The 21,498-nt window shown below is 33.6% G+C and overlaps 1 protein-coding gene across 3 annotated transcripts; it reads right to left on the bottom strand.

Moving 5' to 3' along the window:
- Positions 1-291: 291 nt before the first annotated feature.
- Positions 292-16,703, bottom strand: LOC139497221 (uncharacterized). Of its 3 annotated transcripts, none has more exons than XM_071285352.1 (7): positions 16,554-16,697; positions 10,597-10,659; positions 8,717-8,835; positions 5,486-5,594; positions 3,332-3,511; positions 2,560-2,646; positions 299-1,074 (listed from the first exon to the last, which is right to left on the bottom strand). In XM_071285352.1, the coding sequence occupies exons 2-7, from the start codon at positions 10,655-10,657 to the stop codon at positions 992-994; spliced, it is 639 nt and encodes a 212-aa protein (XP_071141453.1). In that variant the 5' UTR covers positions 10,658-10,659; positions 16,554-16,697; the 3' UTR covers positions 299-991. The 3 variants fall into 3 exon arrangements, with proteins under 3 accessions (XP_071141454.1, XP_071141453.1, XP_071141452.1); XM_071285351.1 differs by having other exon boundaries at positions 300-1,074; positions 16,619-16,703; XM_071285353.1 differs by lacking the exons at positions 8,717-8,835; positions 10,597-10,659; positions 16,554-16,697 and adding an exon at positions 8,557-8,658 and having other exon boundaries at positions 292-1,074.
- Positions 16,704-21,498: the final 4,795 nt, after the last annotated feature.

Here is a 21,498-nt window from a genome sequence, read left to right as displayed (position 1 = left end):
TCAAATTGCCAAATATGAGAGTACAAGGATAAAGGCTGTGGATTTTCTATAAAAATCTTGATTTATTTGCCACAAAGTCCTCTTTTTCTATTAAATGCAATGGAACAGTAAAAAATAATGCTTTGCATCAAGTTTCCCCTTGGAATATGTACAAAATGGCCTATCTCTATTATTCATAATATCTGTAGTTTTGATACAATTGAAGTTTAAAAAGTTCGTACAAAAATGGCTACAGAAGGGTACATAAACCTTAAGTACACAAAATTGCATGGGATGTTGTATTTATTTTATATCAATAATATATTTTCAATCTTTTGAACGTAACTGTGATTCAAACATAAATGTTGATTTCCAACTAAATTTCAACATTTTTTCTATTGATTCTTTTTGTGTTTTATCAATAAACACTTGAAAATGATGAAGTTCTTCTTTTTTAAATTGTATTCGATATATAAAAAAACACCAAACAAAAACTACAAAAAAAAAGAAAATTCTATAGAAACGTGCAAGAAATCTATAAGGAACAATATATGTAGCTATTGTATATATTCAATGGAACTATAAAACAATAATAAGAAAAATAAAAAAATGAAACAAAAGTCTATAGAAATCATGCTAAGAATTGTGGAAGAAGTCGATAAGAAACAATAGCTATTGTATTTATTAAATGGAACAATAAAACTGACAAAAACAAAAAAAAGGATTGAACAACAGAAGATGGATAGGTGGAAATGTCTCATTATGTTCGCAATAAGTGTAATTATTGATGAAAATTTGATAAGCGGAACAATTTGTAAGGGGGATGGGGGGGGGGGGGGGTAATTCATACGGTACATGTACATATAACACAAGCTTTCTATAAGCTATGATTTGTAGTTCATGAGAATTGTCAAACAGAATCATTCGATTGAGAGAATCTGAAAACAAAAATGATTTTTGCTTAATAAACCAAATATTAATTATACAATAGTTTTCATCGTCCGTCTGTGAATCATTTCTTTGTGACATCTACCCTTGGTGCCTTGTACTGGTCTGTTTTCGGGATGGCGTTAAAATGTTGGTCCCGCGGTGCATCTGTGGAATAATAAACAACTATCAATTATTGTTTTTTATTTTGATACGTACTTCGGATATGTTCCTTACGTCGTAACTACAATCCCCTTCCCTTTCATGAATATGACCTACCGAATTAAACTATTTACCGGATTTGTTATCTCATAAACAACACGACGGGTGCCACATGTGGAGCAGGATCTGCCTACCCTTCCGGAGCACATGAGATCACCCCTTGTGTTTGGTGGGGTTCGTGTTGTTAATTCTTTAGTTTTCTATGTTGTGTCATCTGTACTATTGTTTGTCTGTTTGTCCTTTTCATTTTTAGCCATGGCGTTGTCAGTTTATTTTCAATTTATGAGTTTGATTGTCCCTCTGGTATCTTTCGTCTGTCCCTCTGGTATCTTTCGTCCCTCTTTTATAGATTTTTCTATCAATATAGCTCTAGAAGGCTTTTAAAACCCACCCCCGATTTCGTATTGATTTTGTTTTCTACGTTGTGTTTTGCTACTCTTGCATTGTTTGTGTTTTGTGTTTTTTTTGCTTTTTGCAATGGCATTGTCAGTTTGTTTTTTGACGGGTGATAGCGGGGTCTAAGAGTTGACTGTCGAATTATATGACGTGTGATAGGTGATTGGTTTTAACATTTTTCATTCAAACAAAAGCATTTAATCATCTGTTTCTTTAAGATTGTCTTGTGAAAAATGAAAAAAAGTTTGCTTGCTTTCACTTATTAATAAGCTTTAGACAAAACGTTTAAGAAATCAATACTTAACTGTTGTAAAATAAACTTGTTAGAGAATTGTTCCGTGAATACAAACCCAACATCAAATTACTCAACTTTCTAGAAGCCAAACTTTAACACCAAATAAATATTTTTTCCTCGTTTTTTTGCAAGCAAATGTATACATTGTCACTTTTCTAATTTCAAAGGACGACAATTTTGATTTATAAAATTCTGTTCTTTTACATTCATACTGTTTTGAAAAATAGTATTTTCCACGGAAAATTATTACTTTTAAACATAAAAAGTTGTTTGATTTTAAACTAGAGTCTTTATCGTTTTTTAATAATTTTTGTATTTACTGTCCCATTAATTCATGTCTATTAAAGAGGAATAACTGAGATCTCATTTCACAATAAACAGATAAACCAAATACATAATTTTATAACATTTCAGAATTACAAACTTAATTATACCTTTCATTTCAAGTTCCTTTAAATAACAATGAATCTACAGCTTAGATTGATTTTTTGGTATACGTCCGTATCAATCGGGACGTAGTATGGTATACCGTCCGTCCGTACATCTGTCTGTCCGTCTGTTCATCTATTTGCCCCTCATCATTACAGTGGTACAGGGAATAGACTGCAATTAAAGTGGGCTTGGACAAATTTCTAAAAGTGACGAGCAAATAAAAAACAATCACGCCACATATATAGTCTAATAAATAGTTTGATAGGCTAAAAGTGAGTCACGTGTCAGGTAGGACTAACAATACTTACCACTGCGTTCTCTGTATGGTGGAGGTGGACTGGCAATTCTATAAAAATCATCTGACGTGTTGGTCACATGAGCACCATTGCCTGAAACTTAAAAATAAATGTGTTATCCATAGTATATGGTTTATTTAAAAGTCATACGTATCTTTTTAAGTTCAATGAGTGTTTGGATGGGTTTCATATGTGTTGGTGTTATTGTTCTACATGAAAGTAAGTGAATCGTCCAAATAAACGAAATATCAACGAAATAAGTATTATCACTTGTATATCAAATCGATTAACTTCTCTATCTTTTAATCAGTGGTTCTAGTGTAATAATGAGATCGTTTGAAATATGCAGTCTATACGGTGAAATTCATTTTGTTTTTGTTGTTTGTTTTCTGTTGTTACTTTTGGCAAATGAAAAAAAAATATGAGATATAGGGGAGGATTGAGATCTCCAAAAAACATGTTTAACCCCGCCGCATTTTTGCGCCTGTCCCAAATCAGAAGCCTCTGGCATTTGTTAGTCTTGTACGATTTTTTTTAAACTTAAGTCTCTTTTATATCTTTTATATATTTCTGAGTTTAGCATGACGTTCATTATTACTGAACTTGTACATATTTTTGTTTATGGGCCAGCTGAAGCACGCCTCTGGGTGCGGAATTTTCTCGCTGTATGGAAGACCCATTAGTGGCCTTCGGCTTTTTCCACTCTATGGTCGGGCTGTAGTCTCTTTGACACATTTCCCATTTCCATTCTCAATTTATTTACAATATAATATAAAAATTATACCTGGATAAATTGCACTTATAGCATTATGCTTGGTTGACATGTTACTTTTCTTCAGTTTATGTTGCAGCATTCTGTATTTGTAACAGACACAGCTAGTAACAACAAACATGGCCGCCGTCATTACACTGACAACGACCAGAATGACAAGACTTCCAATACCTTGTTTGAACGTTTCTACATCTGAAATTTGGAATAGATTGTTGCGAACAAATAAAATGTATCATGCGAGGACAATATTTGTTTACGAGATGAAGTAACACTATATAAATGTGTTGCATTTATAACCGGAAGAAAAGTGACATTGGGAACTTTAACTATAATTTTCAAAGTGCTTTATAGGAACTCTCGTTTGAATTGAATATGTATATGAACTCTCGTTTTGATTAGTAATATGAACTTTCGTTTTAAATTGAATATTTCTCATTTTAGTTTTAAGTTGAATATTTCTTGTTTTAAATGTTTCTTTATTCTTAAATATAATGTTTCTTTATTTTAAATACCCAAAGAGATTAATTATAGATTTACTATTTTACAACATAATCCGATGGCTGTCAAGAGTGTGAGAGATAATACATGTATCTAACACTTGAACTACAAAAGCAATTATCGCTATTTTATAAAGTTTAGCCGGAGGACAATAATCCTATTATTATTACATAACATTGGACAAGTATATTTATATTTGTCAACCTTTTATAATGTTTTAATACCCTTATCTTTGAATTAATTTATGTTTTGTAAACTGTTGCTGGGGCAGTCTTCCCCTAGCTTTCGAACTGTAAACTTGTGTTAATAAATTTGTATATATTTTTATACGGTCTTGCGTTTAAAGCAGCCAAAGTGTCGATTATAGACCTACAGACTTTAATGTAACCCGTGCTGAACTTCACGGACTGATGCCGGAATTCACGGGGTTATACATTTCCTGAATTTACCTTCATCAGGAATTATTTTGCCTAAACAAAGTTAAAGCCAAATTGGCAATATTGAATTAAAACTGTCATGTTAAATAAGGAAACATTTTTTTTTACCGCAGCATGCAGTGTTACAACACTAAACTTACTTTTTTGGTCGTTGTATCTTTTTCTTATAATATAAAGAAGGGACAAAGGGATTTATTTACTTCTTAGTTGAACAATTAAAGTATTACCTATGTAAACATCGTCACATGGATTGGTCATGCGGTTAACATATTTCATTCATACCCTTTGGTGCCCATTTATAGCTTATTGTTCGGTGTGAGCCAAAGCTCCGTGTTGAAGGCCGTACATTGACCTATTATGGTTTATTTTTTTAAATTGTTATTTGGATGGAGAGTTGTCTCATCTGCACTCACACCACATCTACCTAAATCTCTTTACATCTGTAAACATCTGCAAAAGGATTGGTCATGAGGTGACCATCCTTTATACATACCTATACATATGTAAACATCGTCACAAATATTGCTCATTCGGTTAACATCCTTCATACATACCTTTACAAATGTAAACATCGTCACATGGATCGATCATACGGTTAACAACCTTCATACCTACCTTTACATATGTAAACATCGTCACAAGGATCAGTCATACGGTTAACATCTTTCATACATACCTTTACATATGTAAACAACGTCACAAGGATCAACCATGTGGTGTACATCCTTCATACCTACCTTTACATATGTAAACATCGTCACAAGGATCGGTCATACGGTTAACATCCTTCATACATACCTTTACATATGTTAACAACGTCACAAGGATCAACCATGTGGTTAAAATCCTTCATACCTACCTTTACATATGTAAATATCGTCACAAGGATCGGTCATACGGTTAACATCCTTCATACATACCTTTACATATGTAAACATCGTCAGAAGGATCGGTCATACGGTTAACATCCTTCAATCATACCAGGTCCTTTACATATGTAAACATCGTCAGAAGGATCGGTCATACGGTTAACATCCTTCAATCATACCATTACATATGTAAACATCGTCACATGGATATGTCATACGGTTAACATCTTTCATATATACCTTTACATATGTAAACATCGTCACATGGATATGTCATACGGTTAACATCTTTCATACATACTTTTACATATGTAAACATCGTCACATGGATATGTCATACGGTTAACATCTTTCATACATACCTTTACATATGTAAACATCGTCACAAGGATCAGTCATACGGTTAACATCCTTCATACATGTCTGGAAGAATGAACACTGCCTACAACGTACTTCATACCCTTTATCTGACTGTAAATGATAAAGAACAATTTGACTGTAGAAATATTAACAATACTTCGGAGAAGTGACTCACGATTATTAACTGTAGAACTAATTACATTACTCCGAAGAAGTAACTGACCGGAAACTTACTGTAGAAAAATTACATTATTATTATAGTATTAATGTATGGACTTTTTCATATTGGCCCTGTAACATGCCCAAGGTGTTAATAATGGCCAAGGATGGTTGTAATGGCCCTGAGGCAACGCCGAGGGCCATTACAACTGTCCGAGGCCATTATTAATATCAAGGGCATGTTACAGGGCCAATATGAAAAAGTCCATATATTGATACTTTTATTAACCAACTATAAAGGCAACTTCATTCAAGAACAGTCTTCGAGTCTCGGATCCAAAATTATACAGCTATCCACAAACTACAACAGGACCAATACAGAAAAGCCCGTTTCATAAAATTTTTATTAAATGGTTTTATTCTTCGATTAAACAAAGAGTAAAAAACTTACCGTGAAGAAGATACAGGAATTTCATAGCTGAACTTCAACTTGTCTTTTCGCATTCAATTTCGCATGGAATTTTAGTCAACATTGTGACTGTCAGATGTAATTTCTGATTTCTCATCCAAGTACTTAATGTTATGCTATTAAAATTCATTTCATCTAGCAAATAAAAAGTAGCTGGGAAGAATTAATCAGACAGTAAAGTCTGCATAATGCATTCTGAGGATTGAACAACGGAAATGAAACAGTGATCGTTCTCGAAAAAGGCTGTGAAATATTTCCGTTTCAAGTCGTTACAAAACAATGTAAATGAACATCATTTATTAAACTTATTTTTATGATATTAAGTTTAAAAAAGAATAAAAAAAATGACACACTTATTAACAGAAATAAACGACATTTTGTTTTAATCGATATCCCGTTTCAACTGTTCATAATGCATGACTGTGATTTCTTAATGCACGGGTGTGGTTTCGTAATGCATGACTGAGATTTCGTAATGCATGACTGAGATCTCGTAATGACTGGCTGTAGCAATTTCTCCGTTCATAATGACCAGATGTCGAAATTTTCCTTTTATAAAGCATGGGCATTTCTGTACATATTGTAGCAAGTTGGTTAATAATATAGAGTAACTGACTATATAAGGCCGTTAGTTTTCTCGTTTGAATTGTTTTACATTGTCATTTCGGGGCCTTTTATAGCTGACAACGCGGTATGGGCTTTGCTCATTGTTGAAGACCATATATATATACAATGACCTAAAAGTGTTAATTTCTGTGTCATTTTGGTCTCTTGTGGAGAGTTATCTCATTGGAAATCATACCACATATTCATTGGTTATTTAATTATATCATTCTGGGGCAGTACCTAACAACACATTGACTGTCAAAATAATTACAGTAACAATTGGTGCAAACACTGGAGACATATTAATTGCATCACCCCGAGGCAGTATCTAACGGTACATTAACTGAACTTTATTCCGAGACAGTAAAAGAGGGACGAAAGATACCAAAGGGACAGTCAAACTCACACTCATGGTAACTAACAATACATTGTTTGTGGAAATAGTTACAATATTTTGAAACAGTTACTGTAACTTACGGTACATTGACTATAGAAATAGTTACAGTAGTCAGACGTTGGTCATTGGTAGTATTTATTACTATGAGACAATAACTTACGGTACAGTGACTATAGAAATAGTTACAGTAGTCAGACGTTGGTCATTCGTCGTATTTATTACTATGAGACAAAAACTTACGGTACAGTGTCTATAGAAATAGTTACAGTAGTCAGACGTTGGTCATTCGTCGTATTTATTACTATGAGACCATAACTTACGGTACATTGACTATAGAAATAGTAACAGTAGTCAGACGTTACACATTCGTCGTATTTATTACTATGAGACAATAACTTACGGTACATTGACTGTAAAAATAGTTACAATAGTCAGACGTTGGACATTCGTCGTATTTATTACTATGAGACAGTAGCTTACGGTACATTGGCTGTAGAAATAGTTACAGTAGTCAGACGTTGATCATTCGTCGTATTTATTACTATGAGACAGTAACTTACGGTACATTGACTATAGAAATAGTTACAATAGTCAGACGTTGGACATTCGTCGTATTTATTACAATGAGACAATAACCTACGGTACATTGACTGTAAAAATAGTTACAATAGTCAGATGTTGGACATTCGTCGTATTTATTACTATGAGACAGTAGCTTACGGTACATTGACTGTAAAAATAGTTACAATAGTCAGACGTTGGACATTTGTCGTATTAATTACTATGAGACAGTAGCTAACGGTACATTGGCTGTAGAAAAAGTTACAGAAGTCAGACGTTGGACATTCGTCGTATTTATTACTATGAGACAATAACTTACGGTACATTGACTATAGAAATAGTTACAGTAGTCAGACGTTGGACATTCGTCGTATTTATTACAATGAGACAGTAACTTACGGTACATTGACTATAGAAATAGTTACAGTAGTCAGACGTTGGACATTCGTCGTATTTATTACTATGAGACAGTAACTTACGGTAAATTGACTGTAAAAATAGTTACAGTAGTCAGACGTTGGACATTCGTCGTATTTTATTACTCTAAGACAGTAACTTACGGTACTTTGACTATAGAAATAGTTACAGTAGTCAGACGTTAGACATTCGTCGTATTTATTACTCTAACTCAGTAACTTAAGGTACATTGACTATAGAAATAGTTACAGTAGTCCGACGTTTTTACGTTCGTCGTATTTATTACTATGAGACAGTAACTTACGGTACATTGACTATAGAAATAGTGACAGTAGTCAGACGTTGGACATTCGTCGTATTTATTACTATGAGACAATAACTTACGGTTCATTGACTATAGAAATAGTTACAGTAGTCAGACGTTGGACATTCGTCGTATTTATTACTATGAGACAGTAACTTACGGTACATTGACTGTAGAAATAGTTACAGTAGTCAGACGTTGGACATTCGTCGTATTTATTACTATGAGACAGTAACTTACGGTACATTGACTATAGAAATAGTTACAGTAGTCAGACGTTGGACATTCGTCGTATTTATTACTATGAGACAGTAACTTACGGTACATTGACTGTAGAAATAGTTACAGTAGTCAGACGTTGGACATTCGTCGTATTTATTACTATCCCAATCCCAATGGATGTCAGGCTTGTCTTCTGAGTGATGATGTTTCCCGTGTACTGTAATATATATTTCATTCTGTTACAAGTGTGGACACAGATCAGTGTGGATAGTATGTTTGAATGTTTGACATTGTTTTCTGACGAAAAGAGTTCTCTGGTACCGGTATTCTACTAATAGCTCCGACTCGCTGTAACATTGATCTTCAAGCTCCACACAATCAGTACAATACCAGTACTGGTCTGTTTTTCCTTTTTTATGTGAAAAATTAGGGATTCGACAGACAAAAAAGGTGATTTGTACCGACATGCATGACCAAAAGTGTTCATATATTTTGCTGTTACACCACTGTCCCGGGATAGGGGAGGGCTGTGTACTTACAAACATGTTTAACCCGGCCATATTCTTTATATATGTGTCTGTTCCGTCCTGAATCTGTATTCCAGTGGGTTTCGTTGATACATGTCAATTTTGTTTTATTATTAATTAGGCAGTTGCCTTTCTCAATTCAATTGTTTCATATTTTCATGTCGGGGCCTTTCAAAGCCGACTTAACGGTATTTTTTTCTCATTGATGTAGGCCGTGCGGTTGTCTATCATTGCTTACATCCACTTCATTTTAAATCTGGCAGATAGTTGGTTCATTGTCAACCATACCACGTGTTCTCATTTTTATATTATACATAAATAAGGGTTTAGTATTGCCAACATCTTAGAGAGATATTAGTTTATTAATAACCTCTAACCTGAAGAATGTTCTTGTACTAGCTGCGATTCAGAAAGAAGCACTGAACTCTTATAATTCAATTAAAACATAAAACAATAAAATGACGAGTAAAAAAGTATCTTTTGTTTAAAAAAAAAATATATGTACAAAGCATGTACATGTTATACCTAGTTATTTCTTTAGCAGAAAATGCAAGTTAACTGTTAAAATACATTTTATTGTATTATATTATAGCATGTATGGTCTGAAGATATACATGAAGGTTGGAGACGAGAGAAGTTTTGGAAATTATGAGATTGTTAGGCTATACCCCATTTACAAAGTCAGGCTATATTCATATACTATGTTGTAATGTGTTATTGCGGTCCTGGGTGCGCGTTTTTTTTTAGAATATGAAAAATCACTTGAACATCTAATCCGTAGCCTCCATCCATCTAAATTAATTGAAATGATTCGTTTATTCGTTCTGTTTGTCTTTGATACCTATTTTTTCATTCGACTTTTAGCTGGTTTGAATTAGTCTTCGATTTCACCATATAATTCAGTGTCTGTTGTCTATAGGCTGTCTTTTGTTTGATGTTTATTCATTCATTCATTTGTTCATTTGAGACAGTTATAAAATCGAATAGAAATGTCATTCATTCGCGTTCGTTCGTTCGTTCGTTCATTTGTTTGATCATTCATTCGTTTGTTCATTTTCAGTGATTAATTTTAAAATCAAATCAAAGCAAATATTTTATTGCAGTAAAAACTTTATAGTTTGCGAATAACATATATTAACACAAAAATATATATACATACATATCACACATACGCAATAAAAACAGCATCAAAATTTATAACAACAAACAAGCTGTTAAGAGTCCCCTGCCCTCAGTTCTAATGACTTTTTCAAGAAGGATCCTAACTTATTTGTTTGTAAGGCGTTGATGGATTTAGTAAATAATGATTTTTTTCTTCTTCAGTTAAATTATTAAAGTTATTATTTTTTAGTAAATATGTGTTGAAAAAAGGCATTTCTTAGAGTTTTATTAAAATCACAATAGAGTTAAAAATGTTTCTCATCCTCTAGTATTTATAATAACGTTCTCACCGTTCATTGGACACACGAGAATAAGACACGAAATAAAACTGACTAAGGTGGTTCTGTCCATATCTGAAAATCAACCAAAACAATTTTTAATAGCAATACCATAGTACAAAAAGGACCTGCAACATCCTAACAACTATCGTCTAGTCGATTGAGTTCGCTTATGTATTTAATTTAAATTCACTCAAATTGTATTTTTTTTTACTTAATTGTTTTGTAAAATTGAGAAAGGAAATGGGGAATATGTCAAAGCGACAACAACCCGACCATAGAGCAGACAACAGCCGAAGGTCACCAATGAGTCTTCAATGTAGCGAAAAACTCCCGCACCCGGAGGCGTCCTTCAGCTGGCCCCTTAAAATATGTATACTAGTTCAGTGATAATGGACGTCATACTAAACTCCGATTTATACATAAGAAACTAAAATTAAAAATCACAAGACTAACAAAGGCCAGAGACTCCTGTTCACTTGGGATAGGCGCAAAATTGCGGCTGGGTTTATGAGATCTCAACCCTCCCCCTATACCTCTAGCCAATGTAGAAAAGGAAACGCATATTAAAATTCAGTTCAAGAGAAGTACATGTACATATTTTGCGTTGTTCAAATTGTACAAGATGACGCCTTCTTATTTTCTATTGTAGGAGACGATAGGAACTTTATTATTTCATAAGAAAGCCGTTTCGACAAGCTCCTTTTTTAAAATCGATTTCCATCATTTCGAAACTTTACTTCGGTACTGGCATGAACATACGGATTTTTTGTGTTATTAAAATTTGCTGTTACAAAATATTAGAAATTATTATAAATTAAGGAATGTATCTCCCTCATGCAAAGCTCTGATTCCTTTCACGGATTTGGCTATACCTTTTTGACCTTTTGGATTATAGCTCTTCATCTTTTATATAAGCTTTGGATTTCAAATATTTTGGCCACGAGCATCACTGAAGAGACATGTATTGTCGAAATGCGCATCTGGTGCAAGAAAATTAGTACCGTTATTTTATTAACATATATCACTAAATATTTTCACTGAATTAGTTAACTTATATGTTTTTACAGATAAATCTACTCTAATGGTACGAATACACCTAATCGCTATTTATTCCATTGCGGATAAGTTCTAAAATTACTCAACTTTTTCATCCAGTTGAAACTATCTGGGACCCTGTTTAAAAAATGCACCGTGCAAGACACTTTTAATGAGACCTGTTTAAACTACCGTAAATACTTCATACAAAACATTTCTTTACTTCAATTTTAATTTCGAAAAAAGTGGATCATACTCTATCATAGTTTTTTAATGGTCGCTTTCTAAAGTTTTTCCTCCCTCAGCTCACTTCTGATGACCTCTATTTTTGGCGGCTTGACCCAAACAGGAAGTTGTGTAAATGACTGTTTTTCCCGGATTGAACATGGTGTATGGTTATGTGATTATTTGTTTGTTTGTATCATCCATTATAGAGAGTATACGAGTATCATCCATTATAGAGAGTATACGAGTATCATCCATTATAGAGAGTATACGAGTATCATCCATTATAGAGAGTATACGAGTATCATTCATTATAGAGAGTATACGAGTATCATCCATTATAGAGAGTATACATACGAGTATCATCCATTATAGAGAGTATACGAGTATCATCGAGAGTATACGAGCAATATATATAATTTTGTATATTATAAAGGAACTAGTCCAATACTAGACGACATAAGGGTCTATACCAGAAAATGTTCGTATATTATGTTGTCTACTTAGCAATCATACCACATCTACTTATTTAGATATAAAAGTATTATAGGTCTATTAATAATCCTATTGTAATTGTCAATTTTTCAATATCTTATATGAACTTTCCTATATTCATTTTTTCAATTAAACATACATGGAGTAGTCGGTATTTTTCGAATAGTAATTATGGCGATTTACATTTCTTCACCGCTACTCGTAGATCGACCTCCCGGTTATTTTTATAAAAGTGCCATTCCAGGTTTTTTGAATTATCTGCATAATTTAATAAATGCATGCGAGCTGTAGTGTAACCGATTTGCAAACTGATTAATCTATGTTCTAAGGAAGCTAGTATCTTAATCTTAATTATATTTCAAAATTGACGATGGAAACGGAAACTGCCTCAAAGAGACACCAACCCGACCAAAGAGCAGAACACAATATATATGTTCTAATTTTGGTTTAAAAAAAAAAAAAGAAAGAAACACATCAGTCATGTCAGTTGTAAGTAAATTTTTGAAAATCAGTATTTTATATTTCAGAAAAAAATGTAGCAAATTGTGTTTGCATATTAATGCAGGACGATAAATACACCCTTCATGAGAACCTAAGATAACCCCCGGGGTTTACACCCTTCATGAGAACCTAAGATAAATACACCCTTCATGAGAACCTAAGATAAATACACCCTTCATGAGAACCTAAGATAAATACACCCTTCATGAGAACCTAAGATAACCCCTGGGTTTTTTTTTGCATGTCAGTTTATTTTCGATGTATGAGTTTGAATGTCCATTCGGTATTTTTCGTCTTATTTTAGATTTATGAGTTTGAATGTCCATTCGGTATTTTTCGTCTTAATTTAGATTTATGAGTTTGAATGTCCATTCGGTATTTTTCGTCTTATTTTAGATTTATGAGTTTGAATGTCCATTCGGTATTTTTCGTCTTATTTTAGATTTATGAGTTTGAATGTCCATTCGGTATTTTTCGTCTTATTTTAGATTTATGGGTTTGAATGTCCATTCAGTATTTTTCGTCTTATTTTAGATTTATGAGTTTGAATGTCCATTCGGTATTTTTCGTCTTATTTTAGATTTATGAGTTTGAATGTCCATTCGGTATTTTTCGTCTTATTTTAGATTTATGAGTTTGAATGTCCATTCGGTATTTTTCGTCTTATTTTAGATTTATGAGTTTGAAGGTCCATTCGGTATTTTTCGTCTTATTTTAGATTTATGAGTTTGAATGTCCATTCGGTATTTTTCGTCTTATTTTAGATTTATGAGTTTGAATGTCCATTCGGTATTTTTCGTCTTATTTTAGATTTATGAGTTTGAATGTCCATTCGGTATTTTTCGTCTTATTTTAGATTTATGAGTTTGAATGTCCATTCGGTATTTTTCGGCTTATTTTAGATTTATGAGTTTGAAGGTCCATTCGGTATTTTTCGTCTTATTTTAGATTTATGAGTTTGAATGTCCATTCGGTATTTTTCGTCATATTTTAGATTTATGAGTTTAAATGTCCATTCGGTAACTTTCGCCTTATTTTTGGCTTATGAACGTTCACTAGCACTGGTATTAAAGAGATAATAGTAACTGCAATTACGATTATCCCAATATGGCGACGGCAGATATAGGTAAAATCTTTACAGTCATTTTACTCAAATGTAGCATGTTTTTGTCACTAGTTACTCAGCTGCAAGGTTTTTCTATACCATTACATTATATTTGAATCGTAACGGTGCACTGGAATTGTCTAAGCGCTTTGAAAATTGCCGTTGAAAAATTCGGGATGATCATCGTAACTCGGAAAAAAAGATAATCGTAATTATGGTATTAAAAAATGCGAAGATAATCGTAACTGGATAGTGTTTCATTGATATTGACACTAAAAACGTATATCTGATAGCACATGATGAAATTATGGTGATGAATTAATCACGTTTCAACATCTTATGACATATCTTTTTGTGCATATATTATTAATGTTTCTAATGAAAACAGCTACATACTATCATAAAATTGGAAGGGTGAACAAGCTTTAAGAAATTTGGATATGGGAAAAACACGAACTATGTTAAAATACAGAAAACTCCCAAAAACTAGGAATATCACAAAATATGGGATTGAGCGATGAGGCAATTGTATAGGAAGTTATCGGATACTAAGTTATGGCAATACTTGTCAGGGGAAACGCATGTGTCACCGTACATCCGATTTGTGATTAATAAATTGAGAATGGAAATGAGGAATGATGTATCACAGAGACAACAAACCGACCATAGAAAAAACAACAACAGAAGGTCACCAATAAGTCTTCAATGTCGCGAGAAATTCCCGCACCCGGAGGCGTCCTTCAGCTGGCCCTACGACTGTTAAAGAACATTGATTTATCCTGAATAAAAACATATTAAATATAGTAATTATTGTTTTAAATCATTAAATGCAAGTGGCTATGTGTGCTATTTATTCCCCCGGGAAGCGACTGCTGGTTCAATTCTAGTCCATACCCGTTATGCCATAATGAAGTAGGAAAGACGTTTAGTATTCGCCAGAGACAGTTTGACGAGAAATTAAGAACAACAGTTTTGCACTTTTGGGATATGGGATATTGCTTATCCCCCTCCATTTTCTCCCCAAAAAACCCCCCACCTTAAACGCGCACATAACATTGAAACTTTGAAAACAATTAGAATATCTACTTACCAAAATACCTGACCCGACAGCTGCTTCATTGTCAATATATTGAACAGGTACATAGATATAGGAAGATGCGGTGTGAGTGCCAATGAGACAACTCTCCATCCAAATAACAATTTAAAAAAAGTAAACCATTATAGGTTAATGTACGGCCTTCAACATGTATACATTAAAAGGTAATGCATATTGTTGTCTGTTATAAGGGCATTTTTACATAAACTAGAAAGATCTCATTTTTTTCTGAATGTGAGAACCATTTTTTATCGATAAATATTAGACAGTACTTCACATATGAACGTTCAACTTATGTTACGTAGTGGACATTTCATGAGTGTCGAGTGGACAAAACCGCTTGGATCGTAGTGGACAAAATGTTTTGTAGTTGACATCATCCCTATATTATGTTGATAACATACTGAAAGTTACATGAAACTAACCCTTGCTATTTGTTTTACACGAATAGAATTGAAAAAAATAAAAATCCCCAATAATTGTTTTGTAGTGTACAATCTCCATATTGCAATAGTAACAAGAATGATTATATTCATCAAAACACATATCAAGCTGTACACTGATTTTGTTTCATAATTTTAAAACCAGATACTGAAGGAGATTTGAACCGTTTCGAAGTGCACATTAACAAAAATACGGTATCACTCTGGTTCATTTGAGACCATTTTATGTGCTCTTTTTTGTCAACAATTTAAGTGCCGTTATTAACACATCATTTCTTTTGTAAGACCCTTATGTTTATATCTCTTGCAAACATTGAGCATAAATGTTGAATAGGGCGTCTAGGGAAATGCCAGGAATCCATAGCTTATTAGTCCCTCTAAAAATAGTATGTTTCTTTGCTTAAAAAATGTTAAATCTAATTCCATGTACTGACTGCACAAAAAAAATACTTGTAAAGATCAAAAACATTTTTTTCAAAGTGGCTGTGACAAGAAATCACGGTTTTGTAAAAAAAAAAAAACGCCAATAAATCGAGAGATACATAAGTAAATTTGTCTTAAATATTAACCTGTAAGTTTCTTAATCTTTTTTTATTTTCCGTTAATGTCATCAATTAACTGTACATTTGCATTTTAATACAAACAATACCATTGAAATCTGAAAGACACATTTAATTTTCAGTTACTATTATCTGATAAAGAAATTACGATTATCAAACAAGAAAAATTCCATAGAGTTACGATTATCATCCCGAATTTTTCAACGGCAATTTTCAAAGCGCTTAGACAATTCCAGTGCACCGTTACGATTCAAATATGATGTAATGGTATAGAAAAACCTTGCAGCTGAGTAACTATTGACAAAAACATGCTACATTTAAGTAAATTGACTGTAAAGATTTTACCTTTATCTGCCGTCGCCATATTGGGATAATCGTAATTGCAGTTACTATTATCTCTTTAATACCAGTGACTAGCAAGTATCTGAGAACGATAATATTAAGGAAAACCATCTGATGAAATCTTTGGTAACTTTCTGCCCCACTTTTTAATATAATCATCCTACCTTTTTTTTCCGCAATTTATTGTCCTTTCTGATGAATAAAATAATCACAGTAAAATATGGAATACCTTAATAGGCCGCAATCTTATTCTTCAATCAAGTATACTAGCATTGTTTAATACATCACGATATTCTTTGTTATATCATATATATTAGTGGGGCGGCTTAGTACCGAAATTTGACAAAATCATGCAAATGGTGATACAAGCAAGGGATTTGGCATATACGTTCATTAGGGAGTACTTTATCATATTAGAGGGGTAGCCATCATGATTTTGATTTTTTTCACGGCGGCCATCTTGAACTCAAAATTGACATCATTTTGCTCAATCGTGGAGATTAAAAAACTGTCCTAACCATTTTCAACACTATATATGTCATAAAAACTATTTGAAATACAATAAAATGATATGAAAATATGTCAAACAGACAACAATTGTAAAAATAAATCACTACTTCCGGTTTGGGTCGTAAAAATTCGTACACTCGAATGAAATAATAGTGGTATAGATATACGATAAAAATGTCCGTTTGGTATATCGGTAATTATGTTAGACATGCTGGAGGATTGATCAGTGTAATAATCTACAATATTTACGATGTATTCCGTTTTAACAGCTACATGAACACAATGTTGTACAGGTCAAGCCAGATTTGTAACACTTACATCTACCAGAACAAGTTTTCTTGCAGCCACATTTGTGTAACTCCTGGCAAGATGCAGCTATTGCTGCTAATTGTGTCCAATGAGGAATCCACATTCCATCTGCATTTTCCTTAACTCATCCCCAATCACCAGGACTAGGTAGATGTTGATCATGTGTGACTGCCTGTCCCATACATGGCCACTTTGGTATGTAGCTCGTTTGGTATGCTCAAGTGGTGCAGCTCTAGTGGGTGGAATGGTGTCATATTGTCTTTGTTTGCGTGCAAACAGTTCCAGTCTGGATTCCTTGATGTCAAATGTTGTTGTAGTTCTGTCGTACATAACCACAACAAATGCCTCTATCAACTCCATATCAGCTTCACTGACTAATACAGGTTTCTAACTTAATCGTTTAAAAACCTCGGTTACATCATTAAATATTTCCCACATCTGCCATGCCGATTTTTCACCCTTTCCATGAAAAGTGGAGACCGTGTCACATCCAGTGAAAGGATGATAAAAGGGCAAAGCTTCTGATTTAGGACCAAGAGCATGATTAATTTCGTGAATCGGAATCCATCTCAGGTCTTTTCCTTTTCCAAAGGCAACCCAAAGTGTAGGTGGTATTAACTGATTCCTTCAAACGCCGATATTATCTTTCATTGGATGTTGACAAATAGAGATTTCGGTCCCATGAAAAGATGATTTTGATGTTGCTGAGCTTGGGTTGTGATCTATGTTGTCCACTGCAGCTGTTGTAAACACTTTGCCCTTTAATAAAGGCGGACATACCACACCTTTATTTAAATAACGTTCAACAACAGCTTCACCTAGTTGAGTTGATATTTCTAGTACCAGATCGTAAGAGATACATAACCCATGTTGAAATAATGTATCTACTAGCTGTCTCGTCCTGGTTTTTGCAAAGAGTAACAGTCCAAAGTACACACAAAACGGTGTCTCGCAATCAGCTGAATGTCTTTGTTGCACTGTAACCTTTTGCCTGTTTTGATGATAATTAAACATTAAAATTTGGGCCAGAGCTAAGTCAGACTTTGTAGAAATGTTGTCTAACTGCGATCTAATATCCGGTCCATGTTCTCTGCCCTTTGTGTGTGCTTCTAATTCAGGCATCTTCTGCAATAGCTTGTCCTTCAGTCGAGTAGAATGTACCTGTGCAGAAGAACAACCAAGCTGTGCCAATTTTTCCTTTTACAGGTTTGCCAGGTCTGCTAATCAAAACACAACCGACTCTTCAGAGTTTCTTTTGAGTTTCAAAAATGTATGCAACCAGCTCAGCTAATGCAGTTTCTTTCATTATAGTTTATTCCTGTGTGCCACTGCTTTCGATCTCTATTTGTCTCTTCTTTGATCTTATATACAGCTGCTGCATTACTAGACAGGTGATACTTCATCTCTTGTGCTATAACATCACCACTACTCAGCTTTGCCAACAGTTGTTTATCCTGAAGAGCTGTTGCACAATCCACAAGTCGTTGGTTTAGTTTCATTGTCATTGCCTCTCTTAAGACAGATAAAGGTCACTCTTTATCACAAATGAAACATTTATGCACATTTTTAGCTGGATTTTGTTGTTGATATTTAGAACGAGGAGTACACCTCAAAAGTTTAGGAGACGTACAATCACTAGAAGTTCCAGATGGCATCGGTAACTTATTGCGTTTCTGGGTTCTCTCAAGTTCAGTATTATTGAACTTTATCCTACACAAATTATGGTACCTGATATTTTCTTTTTTCATTGTGCTTTCAATACCCTCTCCGTGGTTTAATCGCCGAATATCAAGAGGGATAGGGAGGGCATTTAATTCATGAAAAAGAGGGATATTTTTGCCTAACATTGTATATCCTTCGTCTAACGATTTCAGTAGGTCTGTTGTGAACCCCTGACACAAACAACATTTTGTCCAATCAGTTTCCCAACTATCTGCTGAGGAAGCTGATAAGCGAATTCGTTTCACCATTTCAAAATCTAAGTAACTTTTATATAAACAAAAGTAATCAACAATGAACTAATAGAACAATGACGCAAATATTATCTGAGCAGTGAATAAATGCAACAACAAACTAGAACCGAGTGAAACTAATCAACTATTAGAGAAGTGCACGAAGTGTGTGTGTCTGTAACATGAATACATTTACGCAACATAGAGTTACGTAAAATTCTAGAAATTGTATACAATTCAAGATTACTTTTCTTATTATCTTATTTGATGTATTAACAACATTATTAATATAGAATTGTGTTAGTAATAGGGATAGAATTCCTTCAAATCAATATCCGTTCAGAATTGCAAATAAAACTTCGTAACTAAAAATATAAACGGTGGATAGACAAGTACCGAGACACGTCTTATAACAATGAGAACACACACTCTTTAAAAAAGGTTAACTAGAATAAAATTGCGCCCTCTATTGGCCTATAACTTATCGAACCTAATGTAGCAATCGAAGATTTGTGGAATATAACGACTGACATTATTCGGGTTATAAAACAGTCATATTCGGGATATTCATAAAACCAGGAGTGAGTTATCGACCGATATTTGACCGAAAGTGATGCTTTATCTTATATAACAATGATTTACTCCATTTTGTAACATTTTGGATACAATACAAGCAAAACGGACAATACATATGATGTCTTTTCTGTGAGAAGACGCCATTTCGAAAATTCAAGATGGCCGCCATGATCGGATGATTTTTTTTCGTGGCTACCCCCCTAATATGATTACATACACCCAAAGGAATGTTCTTACAAAGTTTCATGCTTGTATCACCATTTGCATGATTTGTGTGGTAAGCTGCTTAACTATATGTTCTAACCATGGATGTGTATTGAATTAGACCACATGATCGTATTCGTTCCATGTCAGTTAGCTTCGAACAGAAAACACTGTGTATAGAAGTTGGAAAATTATCAATTTGACTTTAAATAACGGTTTAATTGATGAAATTCACATGATTTACATTTAAAGTAATTCTCCAAACTTTATTTTGTTACGCTTCATAAAAATGTAACAGGATATATTCTATGACTTGATACGGCAAAGTTAATTTATAAAACTAAATGATATTTTAAATCTCACACGATAGAACATTTATGATGATGACGGATTGCTGCTTATAGACGTCCAGTGGCAAATTAAATGCATTTTCAGGTGTAGAAATATTTATGCGATATGAATATAAATTCTTATTTGTTCTACACCTACTCAGTCATTGGATTTTTAACATTCTAGTTCACTAAGCATCTTTCCCTTGGAGGACATTTCACCTTATTTGGACACCATATTCTGACGACGCGGAGTTGACCAGTGTTTGCTCTTACTCCTCAATGCCCGATGCATAGCAGAAAATCAGCAGATACCAATTTTAAAGTCTTTTTTTTTTTTTTTTACCAGACTTGTATTTTCTTAGTTAAAAAATATTCTCAGAATGAATTATATTACTCAGCTAAGAATGAGAACTTTTTTCTTTGCCATAGAAAAAAAATATTCCCAACATTGAGAGTAGTCTTAGCTGAGAATTTTTCTCTGTGATGTAAGCGGTAAAATATAAAAATAAGATGTGGTATGATTGCCAATGAGACAACTCTCCACAAGAGACCATAATGACACAGAAATTAACTCATATAAGGAGTTGACTGTCTTATGGGCTATTTATCTTATTTGTAGACTTCAACTTCAACAATTAGAAGTAAAAAAAGCTTCCTTGTAAGCAGCTATCTCTATCAAGGAAAGCATGATAGGAAATGCAAACTCTGGAATATCGTATCAACTGGGAGATATATACTCCACATGCAGATGCTGCTGAAATGTGCTACATAGAAATAGAAATTTTTGTAGCTGAAATTATGTCTTTTGTCGTAAAGTTTTGTTCTCAACCGACCCTCATTGCCAATTTCTAGAAACAAAAAAGAAAAAAACCCCAAGAAAATTAACAAAAAATAGTTGTTAATGGCTTTGAACTAGCTGTCAGTAACTGCGAGTACTCTCAGATCTGTACCAAGTGTATTTTTGTTGTTTGGATGTACAAGTACCCGGCCACGTCCACTTGTAGTTTTGTCCATCTGATGAGTTAAACCTGTATCAACTGATTTTTATAGTTCGTTCTTATGTTCAGCTGTTATATCACTGTCTAATATGTTTAACGCCGCCACACTCTGTATGTATATGCCTGTCCCGAGTAAGGAGCCTGTAATTCAGTGTTTGTGGTTTGTTTATGTGTTACACATTGGTTTTTCGTTCATCTTTTGTACATAAATAAGGCCGTTAGTTTTCT

This window comes from Mytilus edulis, chromosome 12 (assembly GCF_963676685.1).
Source record: "Mytilus edulis chromosome 12, xbMytEdul2.2, whole genome shotgun sequence".
Classification (NCBI taxonomy): Eukaryota; Metazoa; Mollusca; class Bivalvia; order Mytilida; family Mytilidae; genus Mytilus; species Mytilus edulis.
Note: the sequence above shows the minus strand (reverse complement) of the source record. Positions and strands in the feature narration are given on the sequence as shown.

What these genes read in the sequence shown, in the direction of transcription:
- LOC139497221 (XM_071285351.1), bottom strand. Translation starts at nt 10,657, where the DNA reads ATGGACAGAACCACCTTAGTCAGTTTTATTTCGTGTCTTATTCTCGTG. An exon ending in TCTCGTGTGTCCAATGAACG is followed by an intron (nt 8,836 to 10,596) that starts GTGAGAACGTTA and finishes TATATATTACAG; the next exon opens with TACACGGGAAACATCATCAC. An exon ending in TATAAGTGCAATTTATCCAG is followed by an intron (nt 2,647 to 3,331) that starts GTATAATTTTTA and finishes TTTATTTTTAAG; the next exon opens with TTTCAGGCAATGGTGCTCAT.